This window comes from Myxine glutinosa, chromosome 4, assembly GCF_964187855.1.
Source record: "Myxine glutinosa chromosome 4, kmMyxGlut1.1, whole genome shotgun sequence".
NCBI classification, from domain to species: domain Eukaryota; kingdom Metazoa; phylum Chordata; class Myxini; order Myxiniformes; family Myxinidae; genus Myxine; species Myxine glutinosa.
Window position 1 is genome coordinate 2410067 of NC_136264.1, and position 19202 is coordinate 2429268.

At 45.7% G+C, this 19202-nt stretch overlaps 1 protein-coding gene across 1 annotated transcript in view; it reads right to left on the reverse strand.

The window, feature by feature from the left end:
- Positions 1–215: 215 nt before the first annotated feature.
- The window catches only part of HCCS (holocytochrome c synthase), a 38852-nt gene continuing 19865 nt past the window's right edge, over positions 216–19202 (reverse strand). Inside the window, exons 7-9 of the mRNA XM_078775377.1 lie at positions 1846–1965; positions 952–1038; positions 216–755 (exon numbers count right to left, since the gene is read on the reverse strand). Of these exons, the coding sequence (XP_078631503.1) occupies positions 560–755; positions 952–1038; positions 1846–1965 (403 nt within the window). The 3' untranslated portion in view covers positions 216–559. The remainder of the gene's footprint in view (positions 756–951; positions 1039–1845; positions 1966–19202) is intronic.

The following is a 19202-nucleotide window of genomic DNA, read 5'->3' on the forward strand; positions in this document are numbered from 1 at the left end:
CTTCTACTTCCTTCTACATTCATTTCCATCACTCTTCTCAACCAGTCACTTTCATCCTTCCTCAACACATGACCAAACCATCTCAACCTGTTCCTCTTCACAGCATCAATCACAGGCTCTATTCCCATCATTTTTCGCAATTCATCATTTGTCTTTCTCTCTCTCAACGATACTCCGATACTTTGTGATAACAATCACAAATAAAACAAGTACTGGACAGACCAACATACTTTTAATCCAATGTGTCCAAGGTGAGATCAGGGGGTCCATGAGGAGCATTCCAAGTTGGAGACAGAATAACCATCATGCTGCGTTACCAAGGTTCATTGTCCCAAAAACTGTGAACATGTACGTCTCCATAGTTTAAATATCAATCCATTGAAGTTTACTCCACTTTTATATTAGTTGGAAAATTATTTTCATTTAAAGAGTGGGGATATCAAACAGGAGAGGGAGAACAGGAGGTTCTCTTATTAAAGCCAACAGGTATTTTGGATTAGCACACATTGGTTTCACCTCATGGTAAAGAGCACTCTCAGTATATCTCATGTGAAACCCTCTATGAAGTCCATCGCAGCCAAGCAACGCAGGCCCGGTCCCAAAAGGCCTGTGGAGAATCCAGAGCTGGTCGTACATCGAGTGTTGAGAAGGAGAACGATGGAGTTAGCGGTCCATCGTAAAAATCAACGACGTATCTGACCTCACGCCCACAACGTGAAATAATCCAATCATGACGGTCGAAAGGTAGTTCGTAGCTACAATGGGAAAGGAAAAATAAAATGATTAGGTATCACAAGAGGGGAGGAGGGGGGTGGGGGGGGGGGGGGTGGCAATGGGAGTAAAGAACAAGGGCAGAAAGTATGCAAGAGGAGATTACAAAAAATATTGAAAATTGGATTCAAACAAAGGGAAGGCCGAAGCATTGTACACATGGAAAGACAATTAAATCACCCCATCCAGGAGCGAATCCGGGCTCGTGGAGAAAGATCTTTGGGACGACCAGAGAAACGGATGAGAGTGGGACCACAAGGGCATTCCCTGGGAAGAAGGGTAAAAAATAAATAAATAATCTTGGTATGTTGATGGAAGAATGGTAAAGTGTATATATAAATAAATAATTGTTTCAGAAAGCATACATGTACAATATTGTACTATTCTCTCCCGTAAAACCTTTTAAAAAACATTCCTAATTACCCATCATTGCTTCCAAATAATAAAATAGATCCACCACGAGATATGACATTTACACGTTCAATGTTACACATCACAAAATTATTTTGCCACGCCTCATGCCCAGATATTATTTCATTCATTTGCAAATATGAAGGAAATGCATCCAGTCATTTACGAGTAGAGGATGGGCAGGGCCCAACATACAAGTCCCCAGCTGGGTCGACGCACATTTCAGGGTAAAAATGGAGGATATATGACAATTTTAGAAATTAGGCCAATGTTGACCTTTTGATATCAACAACAATAGGCTTTTTGCTTATGACCAACTTGTGGTGAAGTTTCATGAAGCTCAGAGTAAAAATGTGACCTGCAGGTGATTGACATACAGACAGAATAACACGTGCGGCCAACCAACATACTTGAAAAATCGATTTTTGTAAGTAACAAATAAACATGTGAAAACATAACCTCCATTCACTTCCGGTGATGGAGACACGACTAACAGAGGCAGTGGACACACACCATTAAAAAAAATAAAAATAATAATGTTCTTAAATTGTTCATAAAGTGGCAGGAAATGAGTTCCTCCCCTTCCCACACCCCTCACCTCCCCCAAGCTTTTAAAACGAGCAAACATTTTCATTATAAATATAAAAAACAGAACATTCTTACCTGACATGCACGGCTTCCCACTTGAGGATTTCTTTCCAAGCTTCCTCATTGTTTGTGTTGTGGATTTTGATTATGTTTGCCATGTCTGAAGATGACAAATCATCATCTTTCCATCTCCAGCTGTCCAAGGTAGAATAACATTCAGAAAGAAAGACCAAGTTAGTCTTACTAGCAAAGGTACCCGCCCTAAGGGCGGGGCTTCAACTGGGAGGCCCAAAAGAAAAGGCAAAATATCAGAAATTGAAGGCTTTTTAAAATTTTAAACGATTCATATAAACATCCGTTGAATCATATCACACGCAAATCATCAAAATCTAAACAGTACATGGCGCCCGTTTTGAAAGAAGATTGAATTCTGCAAAACGGAAGCGGCCGCTACACGTCTTTCTCAGTCGCACGTTTATGTGTGAAGAGTGCGCGCCGAATCTGTAACACAGAAGCGGCCGCTACACCTGTTTCTCAGTCGCTTTGCACATGCTGCCGTGTTACTTCGGAACCGCACTTTTAAAAAGGAAGAGTTCGTCAGGAGTCGATCTACTCTCTCCTGGTACGTAGAATAAACAGTATTTGTATAATTTCAACAAAAGCCACATCACTGTTCATATCGGTAAATATGAATACATCGTGTTTGGAAAAACTGGAAACTTGGAAAACTTGGAAAAACAATATAGCCTGTCGTGAAAATCAAGCTCAGACACGACTTGACCTCTGGGTAGGTTTAATATCATTTAGATCTGTAGTACATCCTGTAAGAATACATGCATGCAACAGGCATTAAAATCAGAGTATTACATGAGCAGCAATGGTTGATTCAATATAACAAAGGTCCAACAGAGAGGACAGTCAGCGCAGCATTTAGGGGCGTACATACCATTCAAACTACAGGACTATGTCACAGTGAGTTCCGCTGGAGTGTCCGCGCGCCCCGGTTGTCCCGGGTCTTATAGACGCCCCTTCCGTAGCGAGCACACCTTGGTATAATTTCACTACATGTCTTATAAACACCGCCCAGTGGTTTAAGTGAGCGTCACACCTGGGTTCAACTTACATTTTCACCACATTCTCCCCGCCGTTAGAACTATGCTGCCACTAGGCAGGAAGCGAGCGCGCGTCAGCATTAATAGGTAGAGGAAGTCATTATATCATTATTAGGGTGTCAAAGAAATATCCCTATTGATTCTTGTCTTTGCGCCATTGTGTTATGTTTCGCACACTGTCAAAGCGTCTTTAGGGCTTCCTGGAAAGCGCTATACGAAACAAATCCATTATCAGTAGTACAGGTCAGTCGGTCCATCCGTAGAGGTCAGTGTGGCGAATTACCCTGCCAGCACAGGTTCGGAAACTACCGGGTACGTCGTCCCCAAATCCGGAGTCCCCTGCTTCGGAGTAGCCGCTGGAGGCAGGTGTCGGAGGGGCACCTCAGTGCCCTCACCGCTTCAGGCAGGGGTGTATCAGGCGAAGGGAGGGACGGCAGATGTTCTCTAGGCGCACTCATAGCCTGGTTAGCAAACATGTCCGATACTGGCAGACGATGAGCCTGTGGGTCACAATAGTCTAGTCTCAGGCCTATGTGCTGGATAAGGTGTACCTTTGCGATATGCAACTCATTACATAAGGTGTACCTTGTCGAAGAGCGAATGTCCATTCGTCGCAATGCAACGCATTACAGGAAGATGTGTCGATGTGGAAGATGTGTAAATCAGTAAGCCTCTTTACAGTAAGCTGTAACAGTAAGTAAGATTACACGACAGGAGGCCATGACAGTGTAAGTCAATTACAGTAAGTCTGTACCGGCCTAGGAGTTGTGACAGTAAGTAAGATTACATGACAGGAGGCCACTACAGTAAGTCCATTACAGTAAGTCTGTACCTGCCTTGGCTCCCAAGGGTACATGGTCGATCCACAATAGATCCATGCCATGGAATTGCCGAGGGAGAGAACCGACAAGAGCCATATCGAGAGTTACGTGATACCCCGGAGTCCCCCTGTTTTGAAATCACGAGACTCGAGCGCTCTCTGACGGCAGCGCGTACGAATTACCAGCTCCGGCAAATAGTTTCAAGCAAAACGTTTGCCACGAGTGCCCTCCGTAGGCTGCCCGAACGACCGGCATGGCAGATACGACGACGCACAAAACGACCGAAATGCGCCTTCCCAGCGAAGCGCACAGAATCTCCCGACCTGCAGCACAGCGCGCAGACGATCGGAGAAGATCAGCTACCGTCCCAGAGGGAGTGTCCCGGAGAGAAAACGTCGAGATCGAGAAATGGAAAACGTCCCGGATGGATCGACATCCAAGAGGATGGCCCGGATGGATAGACCGACATCCAAGAGAATGGCCCGGATGGATGGATCGACATCCAAGAGGATGGCCCGGATGGACAGATCGACATCCAAGAGGATGGCCCAGATGGATGGATCATCATCTCACCCCCCTCACTCATCCATCCCCCCCCCCCCCCCCCCCCGTCGTGAAGTGTGAGATAACAGCCGCGCATCGCGCACCGAAGTCGAGCGACCTTCACAGTCTGGGTCACAGGGAACGCAATCAGGCAGCGGCCGGGCGAGGCGTCTCGCAGTCTCGAAATGTGTGGAGGCGAGCCAGGTGACCTGTCCTAGAAGCAACAAGCCCAGAGTCAAGGGCGATCCGGCGGGCCGGTGCCCACGTGGCTTGCTCAGGAGACGAGGGAGTCGGGAGCAACGCTCAATGTCACCGTGTCATGGGGTCACCGTGCACCCCCAAATGCCCCGTGCCTTATCGATTAACGGCATAAGTCCGCGATGTGGGCTAGTCGCCCTCGAAGGCCGCCACGTTATGACACGCACTTTCGGGCAGGGGCGGTCAGATTGAGTATTTCTGCAATCTGTCTGCAATTTCTGCCTCTGTAGAGGTACCCAGGTAGACGAACTCTGATGACGCAAGCGCGGGAAACAGTTAAATGGTGCTGTAAAGCAAACGCGTGATTTAGTCGATGACGTCATCAATTGGTTCGGGCGCGTGCGGGCGGGTTTGACGGCGAGTTCCAGCTGAGCGGTATCCCCAGACGGAGTAAAGTAGCACTCCGAAATCTAAAGTCTCGCGTCCATTGGGCAGCAGCATTCGAGCGGGCTCGAGATCGGTGTACGGAATACGAACCCGGCCGACGAGCGAAAAGTATTATCTAGGGCGCACCGCGTACGAGGGAAACCGAAAGTTGAGCTCGGCCCGTTGAACCAGTGCGGTTTCGCCGAGTCGAGAGGGCGAGCACACCGAGTCGAGAGGGTGAGCACGCCGAGTCGAGAGGGCGAGCACGCCGAGTCGAGAGGGCGAGCATGCTTGGCAGCGATAGACTGCACGACCTGAAGTAGCGTCTCGTTTGTTTAGCTGTCGGGTCAAAGGATCGAATACATATCACGCCCTGAAGTAGCGTCTCGTTTGTTAGCTTTCGGGTCAGAGGATCGAATACATATCACACCCTGAAGTAGCGTCTCGTTTGTTAGCTTTCGGGTCAAAAGATCGAATACATATCACGCCCTGAAGTAGCGTCTCGTTTGTTTAGCTTTCGGGCCGTGTTTTGTCCGGAGTTTTAGACATAGTTAGTCATATAGAATACACATGGTATACGATCATCTATCATAAGCATAAGCCCGAGTGTCGTGAGAGGCTATGAAGGTCCCGCTCGACGGCCTTAGAAACTCATCCGTGCTGCGACGAGTCCTCGCGTGGTGCCAAGCGAGCCTCCATTGAGGCGATTCCAGGCAGCGGAGTTCGCCGGCCTCGTTGAGTAGCCACATGTAGGTGGGATTTCGACGAGCCGCGATCAGAATCGCCGGCCTCGCAGAGAGGTGCCCGCGGAGGGGCGCAATGCGCGATTTGCGCGTAGGTGATTCCACCGTGCAGCGATTGATCGGGTTGTGCCCGCGATGGGGCAGCGCGCGATTCGCGCGTAGGTGGGATTTCGACGAGCCGCGATCAGAATCGCCGGCCTCGCAGAGTGGTGCCCGCGAAGGGCGCAGTGCCCGAGCAGCCGGAGTGAGCCGGCCGTGTGAGGCACGGCGTGATTCCGACGAGCAGTGCGCGATTCGCGTGGAGGAGGTGGTTCCACCGAGAAGCGAGTGGTCAGGGTGAGCCGGCCGTGTGAGGCACGGCGTGATCCCGACGAGCAGTGCGCGATCCGCGCGGAGGAGGCGATTCCACCGAGCAGCGAGTGGTCGGAGTGTGCCGGCCCGCGCGGAGGAGGTGATTCTACCGAGTAGCGAGTGGTCGGAGTGTGCCGGCTGTGTGGAGGCATGGCCGACATGGGAGTCGTGATCACTCGCGTGGGAATCTCATCTCGGGCTGAGGCACGCAAATCTAGGATGATTCTCTCGGACGGAGCCGTTAGCGTTTCGAGCAACCGAGGCTAGAGTCGTACCTTCGGCGCCAAGCGGGTCCGTCGTTCCGACGGGGTTGCGGCCCAGGACATTTCCCAGTGGCCTCCTTCAGCAGGCGCCTTGCCGGAGTCCGTCATGCCTGCTCCGGCGTTCGGGCCCCAGGAGAGCAGTTTGCGTTTTGACGACGCGGTCCCGCAAAAGGCTTGCGAGGTCCCCATCGCATCCGGTCCTTTTGAGGCAGACCGGCGGCGAGAGTAGTGTGATAGACCTTTGACTGTAACACGGACAGCTTTATCGCAGCGGTGGGCTCTGTTTCGTGAGCAGCAAAGTAATTCTCCAGCGTTTGGAGCCAGTGAGTGAACTCCGATGCTGATCCCTCAGCTTGAGGGTCGGCTCCGAGAATCGGTACCACGAACGTCTTGTGGTCAGCCATTCCGGCGATCTAAATGATATTAAATGTCGTGAAAATCAAGCTCAGACACGACTTGACCTCTGGTGTAGGTTTAATATCATTTAGATCTGTAGTACATCCTGTAAGAATACATGCATGCAACAGGCATTAAAATCAGAGTATTACATGAGCAGCAATGGTTGATTCAATATAACAAAGGTCCAACAGAGAGGACAGTCAGCGCAGCATTTAGGGGCGTACATACCATTCAAACTACAGGACTATGTCACAGTGAGTTCCGCTGGAGTGTCCGCGCGCCCCGGTTGTCCCGGGTCTTATAGACGCCCCTTCCGTAGCGAGCACACCCTGGGTTCACCTTGGTATAATTTCACTACATGTCTTATAGACACCGCCCAGTGGTTTAAGTGAGCGTCACACCTGGGTTCAACTTACATTTTCACCACATAGCCTATTTTACTCCAGGGGTCCCTTCGTCACTTCTGTCTGACAAATCGTCACTTTTCATCCTATTAACTTGGTAATTAAACATCAATTACACAGTGCATTATGGATTTGAGTGGAAAACCAACTATTTGAGGTCAAAATGTCAAAGGTCAACTTGAGGTCGAACTTCCAATATCATCAATTTTCACCTGAAAAATCATCAATTCTAATCCAATTGACCCGAGGTTTGATTGAGATCGTCAATTTTAATCTTAACAAGCGTTACGCCTAGGTCCCCCGTCGGTGAAGTGATGTGAGTTGACAAAGTGGAAGACGCAGAAAACATGCTATGATATGATATTTCGCTCACAAGGTTCAGACATACATGGAGGTGGCCATCTTGGATTTTGACGTGGCGACCCAATTTTCAATGGCGTTCTTCCTTATGCCTAGATACACCCACACACAAGATGAGAAGTTGGTACTTCGCTTATTTTTCAAGATATTCCGCTCACAAGGTTCCAATTCACCCAGACATACATGGCGGCGGCCATCTTGGATTTTGACGTGGCGACCCAATTTTCAATAGCCTTCTTCCTTGTGCCTAGATACACCCAAACACCAGATTAGAAGTTGGTACTTTGCTTATTTTTCAAGATATTTCACTCACAAAGTTCAGACATATATATGGTGGCGGCCATCTTGGATTTTGACGTGGCGACCCACTTTACAATAGCGTTCTTCCTTATGCCGAGATACACCCACACACCAAATGAGAAGTTGGTACTTCGCTTATTTTTCAAGATATTCATCTCACAAGGTTCAGACATACATGGCGACGGCCATCTTGGATTTTGACGTGGCGACCCAATTTTAAACAGCCTTCTTGCTTGTGCCGATACACCCAAACACCAGATTAGAAGTTGGTACTTCGCTTATTTTTCAAGATATTTCGCTCACAAGGTTCAGACATATATATGGTGGCGGCCATCTTGGATTTTGACGTGGCGACCCAATTTTCAATAGCGTTCTTCCTTATGCCGAGATACAACCACACACCAAATTAGAAGTTGGTACTTCGCTTATTTTTCAATATATTCATCTCACAAGGTTCAGACATACATGGCGGTGGCCATCTTGGATTTTGACGTGGCGACCCAATTTTCAATAGCGTTCTTCCTTATGCCGAGATACAACCACACACCAAATTAGAAGTTGGTACTTCGCTTATTTTTCAATATATTCATCTCACAAGGTTCAGACATATATATGGTGGCGGCCATCTTGGATTTTGACGTGGCGACCCAATTTTCAATAGCGTTCTTCCTTATGCCGAGATACACCCACCCACCAGATTAGAAGTTGGTACTTCGCTTATTTTTCAAGATATTAATCTCACAAGGTTCAGACATACATGGCATCAGACATACATGGCGGCGGCCATCTTGGATTTTGACGTGGGTTGCACCCACACACCAAATTTGAATGCGGTCCTTCGCTTACGCACGCAAACACACACGGATGGATGGATGGACGGACACACGGACGGAGGGGAAAGCCATAGTCCCCCTTTCGCTACGCTGTGCGACGGGGGACAATGAAATGGACAATTTGATGTATCCATGACAACCTTTTTTGGGGGGAGGGATGGATTTTGCAAGTATCGTGCTCCACATGACATCTTCTTGTTTAGTTGTTGATTATTATCAGTTATGTGCAGTACAAAATATCAATAACATTCAAACCCATTCAATGAGAGATGATCATTTTATTTATCAAAAGTTATATTTCACAAAAATATTATAAACATCAAAGCATTTGCATTGCGGATTGGTGGAATGAAACATCCTCAAACTGAGTTAAGGTTGCAGAAATAAGATTGAGCTTTCCAACAAAGATGAATATACAACATTTATACTCGAACCTCCTTTAGCCTCAATGACAGCTGGCACCTCTTGGGTACAGATGTATTTGACATGAAATAAATTTCCTCGACCTATGCCCGCATAAAGGAACTCCGGCATGGCTTGTGGCATCGTTTCAACCAATTTTCTGCCTATAGTCTGGGATCCAACAACAACACAACATGCATTTTAAGGCAATTTTCCCTGCTAGAGCGGGGGTTAGCCTTGCGGTCCCCATGACAATCTTCTCCATTTTGCCCTATTTTCTGCATCTCTCCTTGTTAACCCCCTTGCCCGCATTTCTTCTTCCACCATCTTTAGCCAAGTCTTTCTCGGTCTTCCCCGTCCTCTACTTCCTTCGACATCAATTTCCATCACTCTTCTCAACCAGTCACTTTCATCCTTCCTCAACACATGACCAAACCATCTCAGCCTGTTCCTCTTCACGGCATCAATCACAGGCAATATTCCCATCATCTTTCGCAATTCATCATTTGTCTTCCTCTCTCTCAACGATACTCCGCATATCCATCGAACCATTCGCATTTCCACCCTTTCCAGCCTTCGTTGCTGCTCTACGTTCATTACCCATGTCTCGCTCCCATAAATCACAACACTTCTCACACATGCAGCATACACCTTTCCCTTCAGGTTCAGCGACACTCTCCTCCTCATCAGCACGCCACCCAGTTCCCGAAACTTCTTCCATGCACATCTCACTCGAGCAACCGTTGCCGAGTCTGATCCACCTTCTCCATTCAGCATGTCTCCGAGGTAGCAAAATGTTTTCACACCTTCCAGCTTCACGCCGTCTCCAAGATCCAACTCAACATTTCCTCCATCTGCAGCTCCCTCTGTGCACACCTTACATTTGAATGTAGCTGCCACACTGGTAAATGACCCTCTCAGACCACTACATTTTTGATGAACCCACTCAGCGCACATTGTACATTGAATGGAGTTCATTCTGACACCCTGCCTGCACACAGCACACGGCCACTTCCCAGTTCTTTCCACCTCACCACATGCTTTACCACTTGCCATCACCTTCATCTTTCCGATATTCACCTTCAGACCTTTTGTCTCCATACATTCCTTCCACTTGTTCATCTTTTCCTTCAGTCCATCCATACTTTCCGCAATCAACACCAGATCATCTGCATACAACAACTCCCACGGTAAACCCTCCTTTACGTTCTGAGCCAGCACCTCCATCACAGCTACAAATAGTAGTGGACTTAGTACCGACCCCTGAGGCACTCCCACCTTCACCTCAAACTCACCACTGTTCCCGTCCTTTGTCCTTACAGCTGTGCGCGCTCTTTTGTACATTGCCATCACTACTCTGATCAACCATTCCTCCTATAGTCTGGGATCCGAGACCTCAAAATTTGATTTTGAAGTGACACCCCTGCTATAAAATGTTTGACCCCTAGATCATGTCTGTGGGGGTGTTAGCCACCAGAAAAGTGACTTTAGCAAGGTAGTTTGGATTGCGCGAATTCTGTAGGGACATTTTTTAACTTGGGGCGTCAACTGTAAAAAAGCAAGAAATTTAGGGGTAGGGGAAATTCAATTGACCATATATCCCAGGGGTGAGTGCAACAAATTACCACTCATTCTTTTTGTTATACAGTTGGCTTTTATATGAAACATGATTCAACATGATTGGACCATCCATGAAGTCAGCAGAGGTCAAAAGGTCATGGAAAGTGGGTTAAGCGAAAAGTTTATCTCCTTTAGTAAATAAAATCACATTTTTCCTACTTAAAGCTCAATATAGCCAAACTTTTACACCCAAAATATGTTGTTTGTACCCCTCTGATGTTTTTGGGAAAGAAATGCCCCAACTGAACTGAACTTACTGGCATGTATGTCACTTTAGATTTGCATAACTTTAAAAAAAAAAAATCACCAAAATCGGGCATTCACACTATCTATTTGCACGGTACTCTTCAACATGTTTTAAAACGACAAGTCATACCACATACCATCTGGAAAAGTGTCATTACCTCTATTTACTCATCATCATCACCGTCATCAGTCAGAAGCCGTCCACATTTTTCTCTGTCGCCATTGCAGGCACATGCAATGATGCATGGTACTCCAGCTTTCGCACAAGGGCAATTCCTCAGGCAGTTCGGTTTCTTCTTACATTTGCAGTACTTCAACTTCGCAGCAGAAGGCTTTGATGGCTTGCTCTTCATGACAGGAATTAACCTGTCACCATCCACACTCCTGCCATACTCTTCAGGTGGAAGAAGCACTGGATTGCTGAGTGAAGCTTGCTTGTATAAGCTGATCTGACAAAGGCTCCTGAGAACGTGGAAGTGAAAAGCATCTTCTGTTGGAGGAAGGGAGCGCAGATCTAGTTTGCTAGATGCAAACAAGTGGGCGCGGAGCTTATCCAGGGATGAATACCCTGGCTTGCCGTAGAGATCACAAAAGAAGCTTTGTGCTTCAGTTATCACCTGATCATGTGCAGAAGGTCCGGATTCATGTCGGATGAAATTGGACAACGCTGGCTGTTTGTCAACATGTTGGAGTGCGACTTTCACTGCTCTCTTCTTACCCCGTTTGAAAGGATAGCTCACCGAATCACAACGTGACAGAATGTAGGAGATGAGCAGTGTGTCTGTGAGTGCCAATACGTTCTTTCCAACTGCTTTGGCCAACTCATTCACCAAGTCATGGATGGGAAGGAACAGATCATCCTTTTCCACCAATAACTCAACAACGTTTGTCAACCGAGGGAAATGATACATTGACAAGACGATGATATCTGTATCTGTAGCCTGAATGACAACTACGCTGTTGTCACAGCTAGCAATGTGAGCAAAGATTCTGGTGTCCGCCTCCTCGTGGTTAGGGCAGTACAGCTCATCAACATTGGTATGTTCCGTCTGCGTCACACGAGTTGCCTGGGCGTTGACCCCAAGGACCAGGCAGAAGCCATCAGGCCAGGATGACTCCTGGGACCAACGTGAAGCAAGATACGACAGCAGATTGGTCTTGTTACAAGGGTTTGACAGGAATGTGTTCCAATCAGGGATTTTCATGATGTCCGCTGGAACAAACTCTGGCAAGTTGGTATTTGACTCCCGTCTCTGGCGTTCATCCCCTTTTAGACTCTTTAACCCAAAATCATATTGATCGCCCACGAAATGCACTTCAGTGCAATGTCTGGGTTTCATGTTCAAGAGTTTGTTCCTGTACCTTTCCTGAAGTTGGTCAAATGTACTCGAACCAAGTGTGTTGAACCGCTGGATGAATGCCATTGCATCGACTACATAAACTGCATCAGATGCAGAAGGAGGCAACTCTTTTAACGGTTCCCATGACTCGGCAACCTCTGCCTGTAGAGTGGATAGATAGTTGGATTTGCAACCTTTGCGCATGGAAAATCCATTCTTCTCTGGCTCAAACAACGAGGGAGGGTACTCAAGCCATTCGTAACTAAATGCCTCAGTCCGTGCCTCATCACTCAGGTCCTGTGCGAAACAAAGTGCCCTTGTCACTGCACTCTCCTCTCTGATGACTTCTTTCACAGTGTCCATCTTTTTCTTACTTTTCTTCAGATGTGTGGCGAATGTTTCTATCTTCGGTTGGACAATCTTGTCTGCATTCGTCGTCGTGGCAGCATCCATTGCCTCCAAGCCTAGACGTTTGGCATCTACCAGGGTAGTTGCTGCAAGAATCTGACCTGTGGATATGTTCATTAGTTTATCTGTCGCAAGTGAAGGATCGAATGGGTTTTGCATCTTCTCTTCCACGGTCCGTTTGATCTGCAACACGGCTTTCATGTCGTCTTTCCTCAGCTTCTCGTGGTGGTCAGATTGCAGCGAGGCCATGTGTGCCATCTGTTTTACACTTTCAGAGACAGAGGTCATGAACGGTAGAGCCTTGATGTACTTTTCTCGTGCTGATTCAGACTGTGTTATACCCTTAAAGAGGCTTGTTTTGCCTTCCCTATTGTAGGTCTGTTCAATGGCAAGGTCTGTCCACACACCATTAAAGTCTCCTGCAGTCTGGTGAACTGTGAATTTGCCAGCTGCAAACTCCTCGTGCACTTCTGGTGCTGTTTCTGGAAGCTTTTGCATCTCACTGAGATAGATCGGAAGGCAGGACATGTACTTACTATGGCCGGAAGCAATGGTATAGGGTAGCATATTCTGTACCTCTTGTAAGTTCTGTTGCCACAGCCCAGCTCTCTCAGCATGGATGTAACGCCTTAGGATAAGCACCATGTCTATGTACATGCTCCAAAGATGGGCTGTCACTCCTAATCCCTTCTCAAAATCTCCCCAGAGTGACTCCAGTGACTCTAGGCATTTCATGACTTCCTTCATGAGTGCAGCAAATTCGTCCTTCTCTTTCCTGTCAAAGGCATTTCTAAGACTTTCAAGCAGAGACGAAAGCAAAGAAAGTATCTCCTCAGTCTTCTCGAACAACAGCCATTTCTCAAATGCCTCCCACTTCAGCATGAACAATGCCTCACTCAACCATGAATGATAACGGACCATCTTATAATAATCTTTTCCTGCCATGACTTTATTGGCTGTACCTCGACCACAGATATCACTAGAAACCAGAATGTCCTCTATGCCACTCTCCATTATGAAAAATCCAATAGATCCCAAGAAGTTCTGGGCAATATGGAATCCTCCAAGTCGAACAATAACATCTTTGTACTTTTCCGATTCCTTCCTAAACAACCCCTTTACTATGTCATATATCGCCTGGTCACAAGTCACCTCCGTCTTAGCCTGACCCATCTTAAGACTCAAGGAGACAAAGTAGTCCAATGAGGTCTGGACTACATCTGCGTTGGTTGGGTTTTGTGGAAGCAATGGTCCATAACCAATCTTTGTTTTCTCTGTATGTTGCCCAGAACTGTATTCAAAGAAGGTGCTCCATGTCAGGCTACCAGTGTCCTTCTCGTTTTCACCCGTCATCAACTGTGTTGGATACATCCTCAGTAGGAACCAAACGATGTTCTTGTCAGCTAGAAAGCAGGCTTCCCCCTTGTCATCATGAGGAAGTTCAATATCACATAATGACCTAGCCTGTCTTCTGTCCTTCAGTGTCAGTTTACTACTTACTGGAATGAATTTGTCTGGTTCACTGATAGTCAGTTTCCTGGTTTTCTTAAGGGGCACTGCCCCCACTACCTCCCCACTTCCTTCTCCCTCAAATGTGTACTGATAAATTATATTTGTTGTAGCATCAAAACTACCACCATCTTGTGTCTCTGAATGGAAGTTTAAGTTATCCAATGCGTAGTAGGTAAAGTGTCCTGGTGTGATGTGTGTTGGAATGAACAACCCTTCCCTTTCTTCTCGTTCAGAAACATCATTGGCGGCTGTTGTGATGTGTCGCTGAGCAGTGGGATAACTGATGCAGTGTCCAAATTTGTTAATCATTGTCACAAGGTTTTTACTACGTGTTTGCTTCAGAATATGTAGGGCAACACCGATGTGTTTGGGAAGTGGCTGCCTGCTAAGACATCCTACAATGTCCTGTGCCAAATTCAGTACCTTCTCTTCATCATCTTTGGTAAGCTTGACTTTGCCATCTTCACCGAGACACTCATCTCCCTCTGTTAGTAACCATGCCAAGTGATTGTACAAGTCGACCGGGACTTGACTAGAGGCACCTTCATATGATATTTCAATTTCATCACTGACTGGGATTGCACACCCTACCTTTCCGAATTTTTTCACTTCAGCCCTCAAGTGTTTTGCCACGTGGTATGAACTGTTTGACACGTTTGTGAGCAGTACCTCCTCTTCCTCGTCATCTGGAAGAAGCTCACACTCATCTAATTCAGTCTGCAGAGAGACTACTTCATCACAGAGCTCTTTGACGGTCAAAGAAGATGCACATATTAACGTATCTCTACCCTTCAATGTGATGACCTGAATGTCAGACTCAAAGTGCTTCAACAATCGCTTTTTCAACCTATCAGTTCTGTAGGGTTTCTTACTGACTACATCCTGTTGTGAGAGAAGTTCCGTAAATCTATTGGTCAGCTGGCCAAGGTGGTAGACATGCTTGTTAATAAGAAGTCCAGGTGAAATTTCTGAAACAAGCATTTGGAAGCCTTTGTCATATTCAGTGACACCTTTTCTGTCACATGTCTGTTCCGAAGCTTTACATCGTCTGTTCATGAAATTGTTCATACACCTCAAGTGATAGCGGAAATCGTTAGCTATGAGGTCAAGACAATAATCACCATGGCCATAAATTTTCAAAAGGACCGCCTCATCCCTCAACACCTTTGCCTTATCATGGATTGACTTCTGCCTGTCAAATGTGCTGACTAAAGTTAATGTCCTATCGCCTTTGGAATCGCGTACCCTTTCACACAGGAAACACACTGCCTTAAAGTACGTTAAACTCCTCCTGCCCTCCCGTTCACCTGATGTTTCTCCTTGCTCGGCTTTAAACCATTTGGCGGATACTAGATTGTCCAAAGTCCGTTTGAGTGTGTAACTACTGCGGCATTCTTCGTGACACATTGGTCCTTTTGAAAGAAATTGGTCCTGATTCTGCAGATCGTCCCACACTCTGCTGTAAACGTCATCCTTCCTTATTTCCACCGCGTTCTTGAATGTTGTGAACCCTCTCTTCGTCAGGTTATACAGAGGTCCCTGATCATCTGTTGTACTTTGGCAGACGATACATTTCGAATAGTCACTTACACTAGAAGAGAGTTTGCGTTTGTTTCCTTTACCAGCTATCACAGCCACAGGTTCCATCTTTATACGCCAGGGGTCAGCACCTGTAAGAAATAAAAAGACACTCTAAGACTTCATACAATCCACAAATGGAACAAAATTAATAATGTATTCGCATCAGGCGAATCTTCGGGCGAACCTGGTGCCAGGCCAGAATGAAACATATTCCCCACGCCACACAAAACCAATCAACACCATCACGTGTAGTAAATCAGGGTCGACTGTGAAATATATTAGATTCGTAAATATCATGATTTCACAACGTTATAACATTTCAAGATTCAATGAGGAAACTAGTCAAATTTAGCTATACTTTTCTCTCGAACGCGAGTAAACCGATAATTGCTTGAGACAGGAAAACATGTGGAAAATAATCAATGAGGAAACTATTCAAATTTACTAAGACTTTTCTCTCGAACGCTAGTGAACCGATAATTGCTTGAATGACAGGAAAATATGTACAAAATATTCCTAACTATATAATGTTCTTATCTAACTATTCTAAGTTCATATTTCGCTCTTACTTTACGGTTTTTGGACGGGAATCAGCATTCCATTCAGCTCCTGACAGAAAAAGGAATATGGCTACCAGTTTCACTTTCGATATATCATTCAGTGCTTCCACACGGGAATTTCGATATGTCGTTGGTTGAGTGGTAAATCATAATTGACAAGAAGGAAGCTTGCTCCAGCTAGGAAGGCTGAAGATCGATGGTAATCATAAAGATCAGCAAGAGTGAAGCAAGTTGCTGAAACAAATGTAGCATAATAATCACCAGCACCACACAAAAGATGAAAAGCATCAACCACCACAGTAAACCATCACTATTACGATCAATATAGGCCAGAAACAGTAGAGGGATGCAAAGAACATATTGTGACATATACATATGTGAATTATTTGATAAAGAAGCTAAATCTTCAGCTTAACCCACTTTCCGTGACCTTTTGACCTCTGCTGACCTCATGGATGGTCCAATCACGTTGAATCATGTTTCATATAAAAGCCAACTTTATAACAAAAAGAATGAGTGGTAATTTGTTGCACTCACCCCTGTATTATGGGATATATGGTCAATTGAATTTCCCCTACCCCTAAATTTCTTGCTTTTTTACAGTTGACGCCCCAAGTTAAAAAAACGTCCCTACAGAATTCGCGCAATCCAAACTACCTTGCTAAAGTCACTTTTCTGGTGGCTAACACCCCCACAGACATGATCTAGGGGTCAAACATTTTATAGCAGGGGTGTCACTTCAAAATCACTTTTTTACACATTTCCTTGGCCTCGGATCCCAGACTACTACAACATTCCAACAGTTCTCGGTCAGGGTGAAATCGGCACCATTTCCAGGCCAAGACGATGTGAATGAATGCTGTAATCCTGCAGCTGATTTTCACCTTATTTGAGAGAATGTGCATCCATCAAGTTGAAAAAAGTGCATTGTCAATAAATCGAGCACGATGACAAAACAATTATCAACATAAAACTTCATTGGGAGCGCAATCATGTTAGAAAATATAGTATTCAGCTCCTCCAGGTAGTCCTGAATTTCCATATTTGTGGAATAAAGGTGAAAGAGATTCGCACTAACACTGGAAATGCATCCCAACTGATCTGGCCCTGAAGATGTCGGTCAGTTGCACATTTGTGCGACGTTCGAACACAATCCCCGCCAGTTCATTCAGACTGCCACGAGAGAGCTGCAGCTATCCCCTTGACGGTACACAAGGTGCTGCACACACAACTACGGCTGTAAGCATGCAACGCTCCGCTGGTGCAGGCACACTGAGTAGTACGACTCTGACAAGTGATGCATGGCGGTTGCAGTGTTCATTTTCGGTCGCTTAAGACAGATGTCAACAACGTATGCTCTTCTCAGATGAGTCAACTCCCCCACATGGAGTCTGATTGTGCACCGTTTCCTCAATCAACAATGAAATGATCGATGGATTGGGCGCAACGGTCAGATACTGTGGCCATCACGTTCACAGGACGAAACTCCAATCAATTTCTTTTTTTTCTCCATGGGGTTATGTGAAGGACATGGTGTACCAACTGGATGGAGAAAGGATAAGGGCTCAAATCAAGATCACAAATGCAGAAATGCAGAACCAAGCCTCAAAAGAGATCGAGTAGTATAGCCTTAATGTGTTAAGTGTGACCAATGATGATCTTGACAAATCTCGACAATAAAACTTTGATAAATGTTCTTTCACATGCAACAAACTGCAATGTCGTATCCCAGGTTGTTTTTTTCTTTATTACCCTCGCCAGAGGAGAGGGTATTGCATTTGAGTCCGTTTGTTTGTTTGTTTGTCCGCACAGAATAAATATGATTTTCTCTGCAACCATTGGTCCGATTGACAGGAAATTTTCACCATAGGTGCAACTCCACCTGTAGAATGTATTAATGATAATTATGACGTCATAGGTCACGTGGGTCGGCCGCAATCTTGGAAAAACCGAAAAACTTTGCACCTCTATATCTCCGAAAGCGCTGAATAGACAAAATTGAGACATGGCTCATTGTAAAGAACTCTCAATGGGGAATAAAATATGTAAATGATGATGTCAAAGGTGCCTCCATTATGACGTCATAATTCGACAAGTAGAAAACTTCATTTGATCAAGATTTAAATTTCTTATCATGTTATCGTGGGATAACTTTGTGGAGAAAAAAAATATGACGACGTCATAGGTCACGTGGTTCGGCCGCCATATTAATTTTAACACAAAAGCCTTAAAAACCACTGAAAACACGTTCAGGCGAGGGTCTGCAATCTCTGATTGCTCTTTCTAGTTTTCTCTGTGTCACGTACCCAACCTCTTCACCAACTTTTGTCGCACAGATGGACAAACAGACAGGGGTGAAAAGATAACCTCCATCCATCTTTGTTGGTGGAAGTAATGAAGTTCATATTTCATGCTGTTCATTGAAAAGCAAAAACTCAAAGCACCTTACAAAGGAAGGAAGAACGGAGTAAGAAAAGTAACAGCGAAGAAAAAGTAAACTCTGTAACAAGATGAATATCTTTGGAGAGATTCAAAAACCGTAATTGATGAGGCTGTGAGAATTTTTAAAAACAGAAATTTACAAGGTTAAGCACATCTGAGGAATGGAGGATAGCCAAAAGTCTTCATTCTCGTGGAAGGACCAACCAGGAGACACCCGGGGTTGGACTGCAGCGTTGCCGTCGAGGTAAGAGTTGTGATTAGATCAGAAATATAGGAGGAACCTATTTATCTTTGAGTTTAAAGGTTATAAGTGAGATTTTAAAATCTATACACGGCTGTATTGCGAGTCAGTGAAATGCCATGCACATTGGAATGATGTGATCAAATTTGCGGCGAAACGACGAGCCTGGCCACCATATTCCCAATATGTTGCACAGGCTCCAGAGAAGCAGGTGAGCAGTAAACCGACCAACGGGGAGTTGTAGTAATTAAAGCACTGTAGCGGCTACCACTGGGTTTACACAATCGCCTTGCACCTACCAAGGACGCGGAGCGATCACCATGCCGG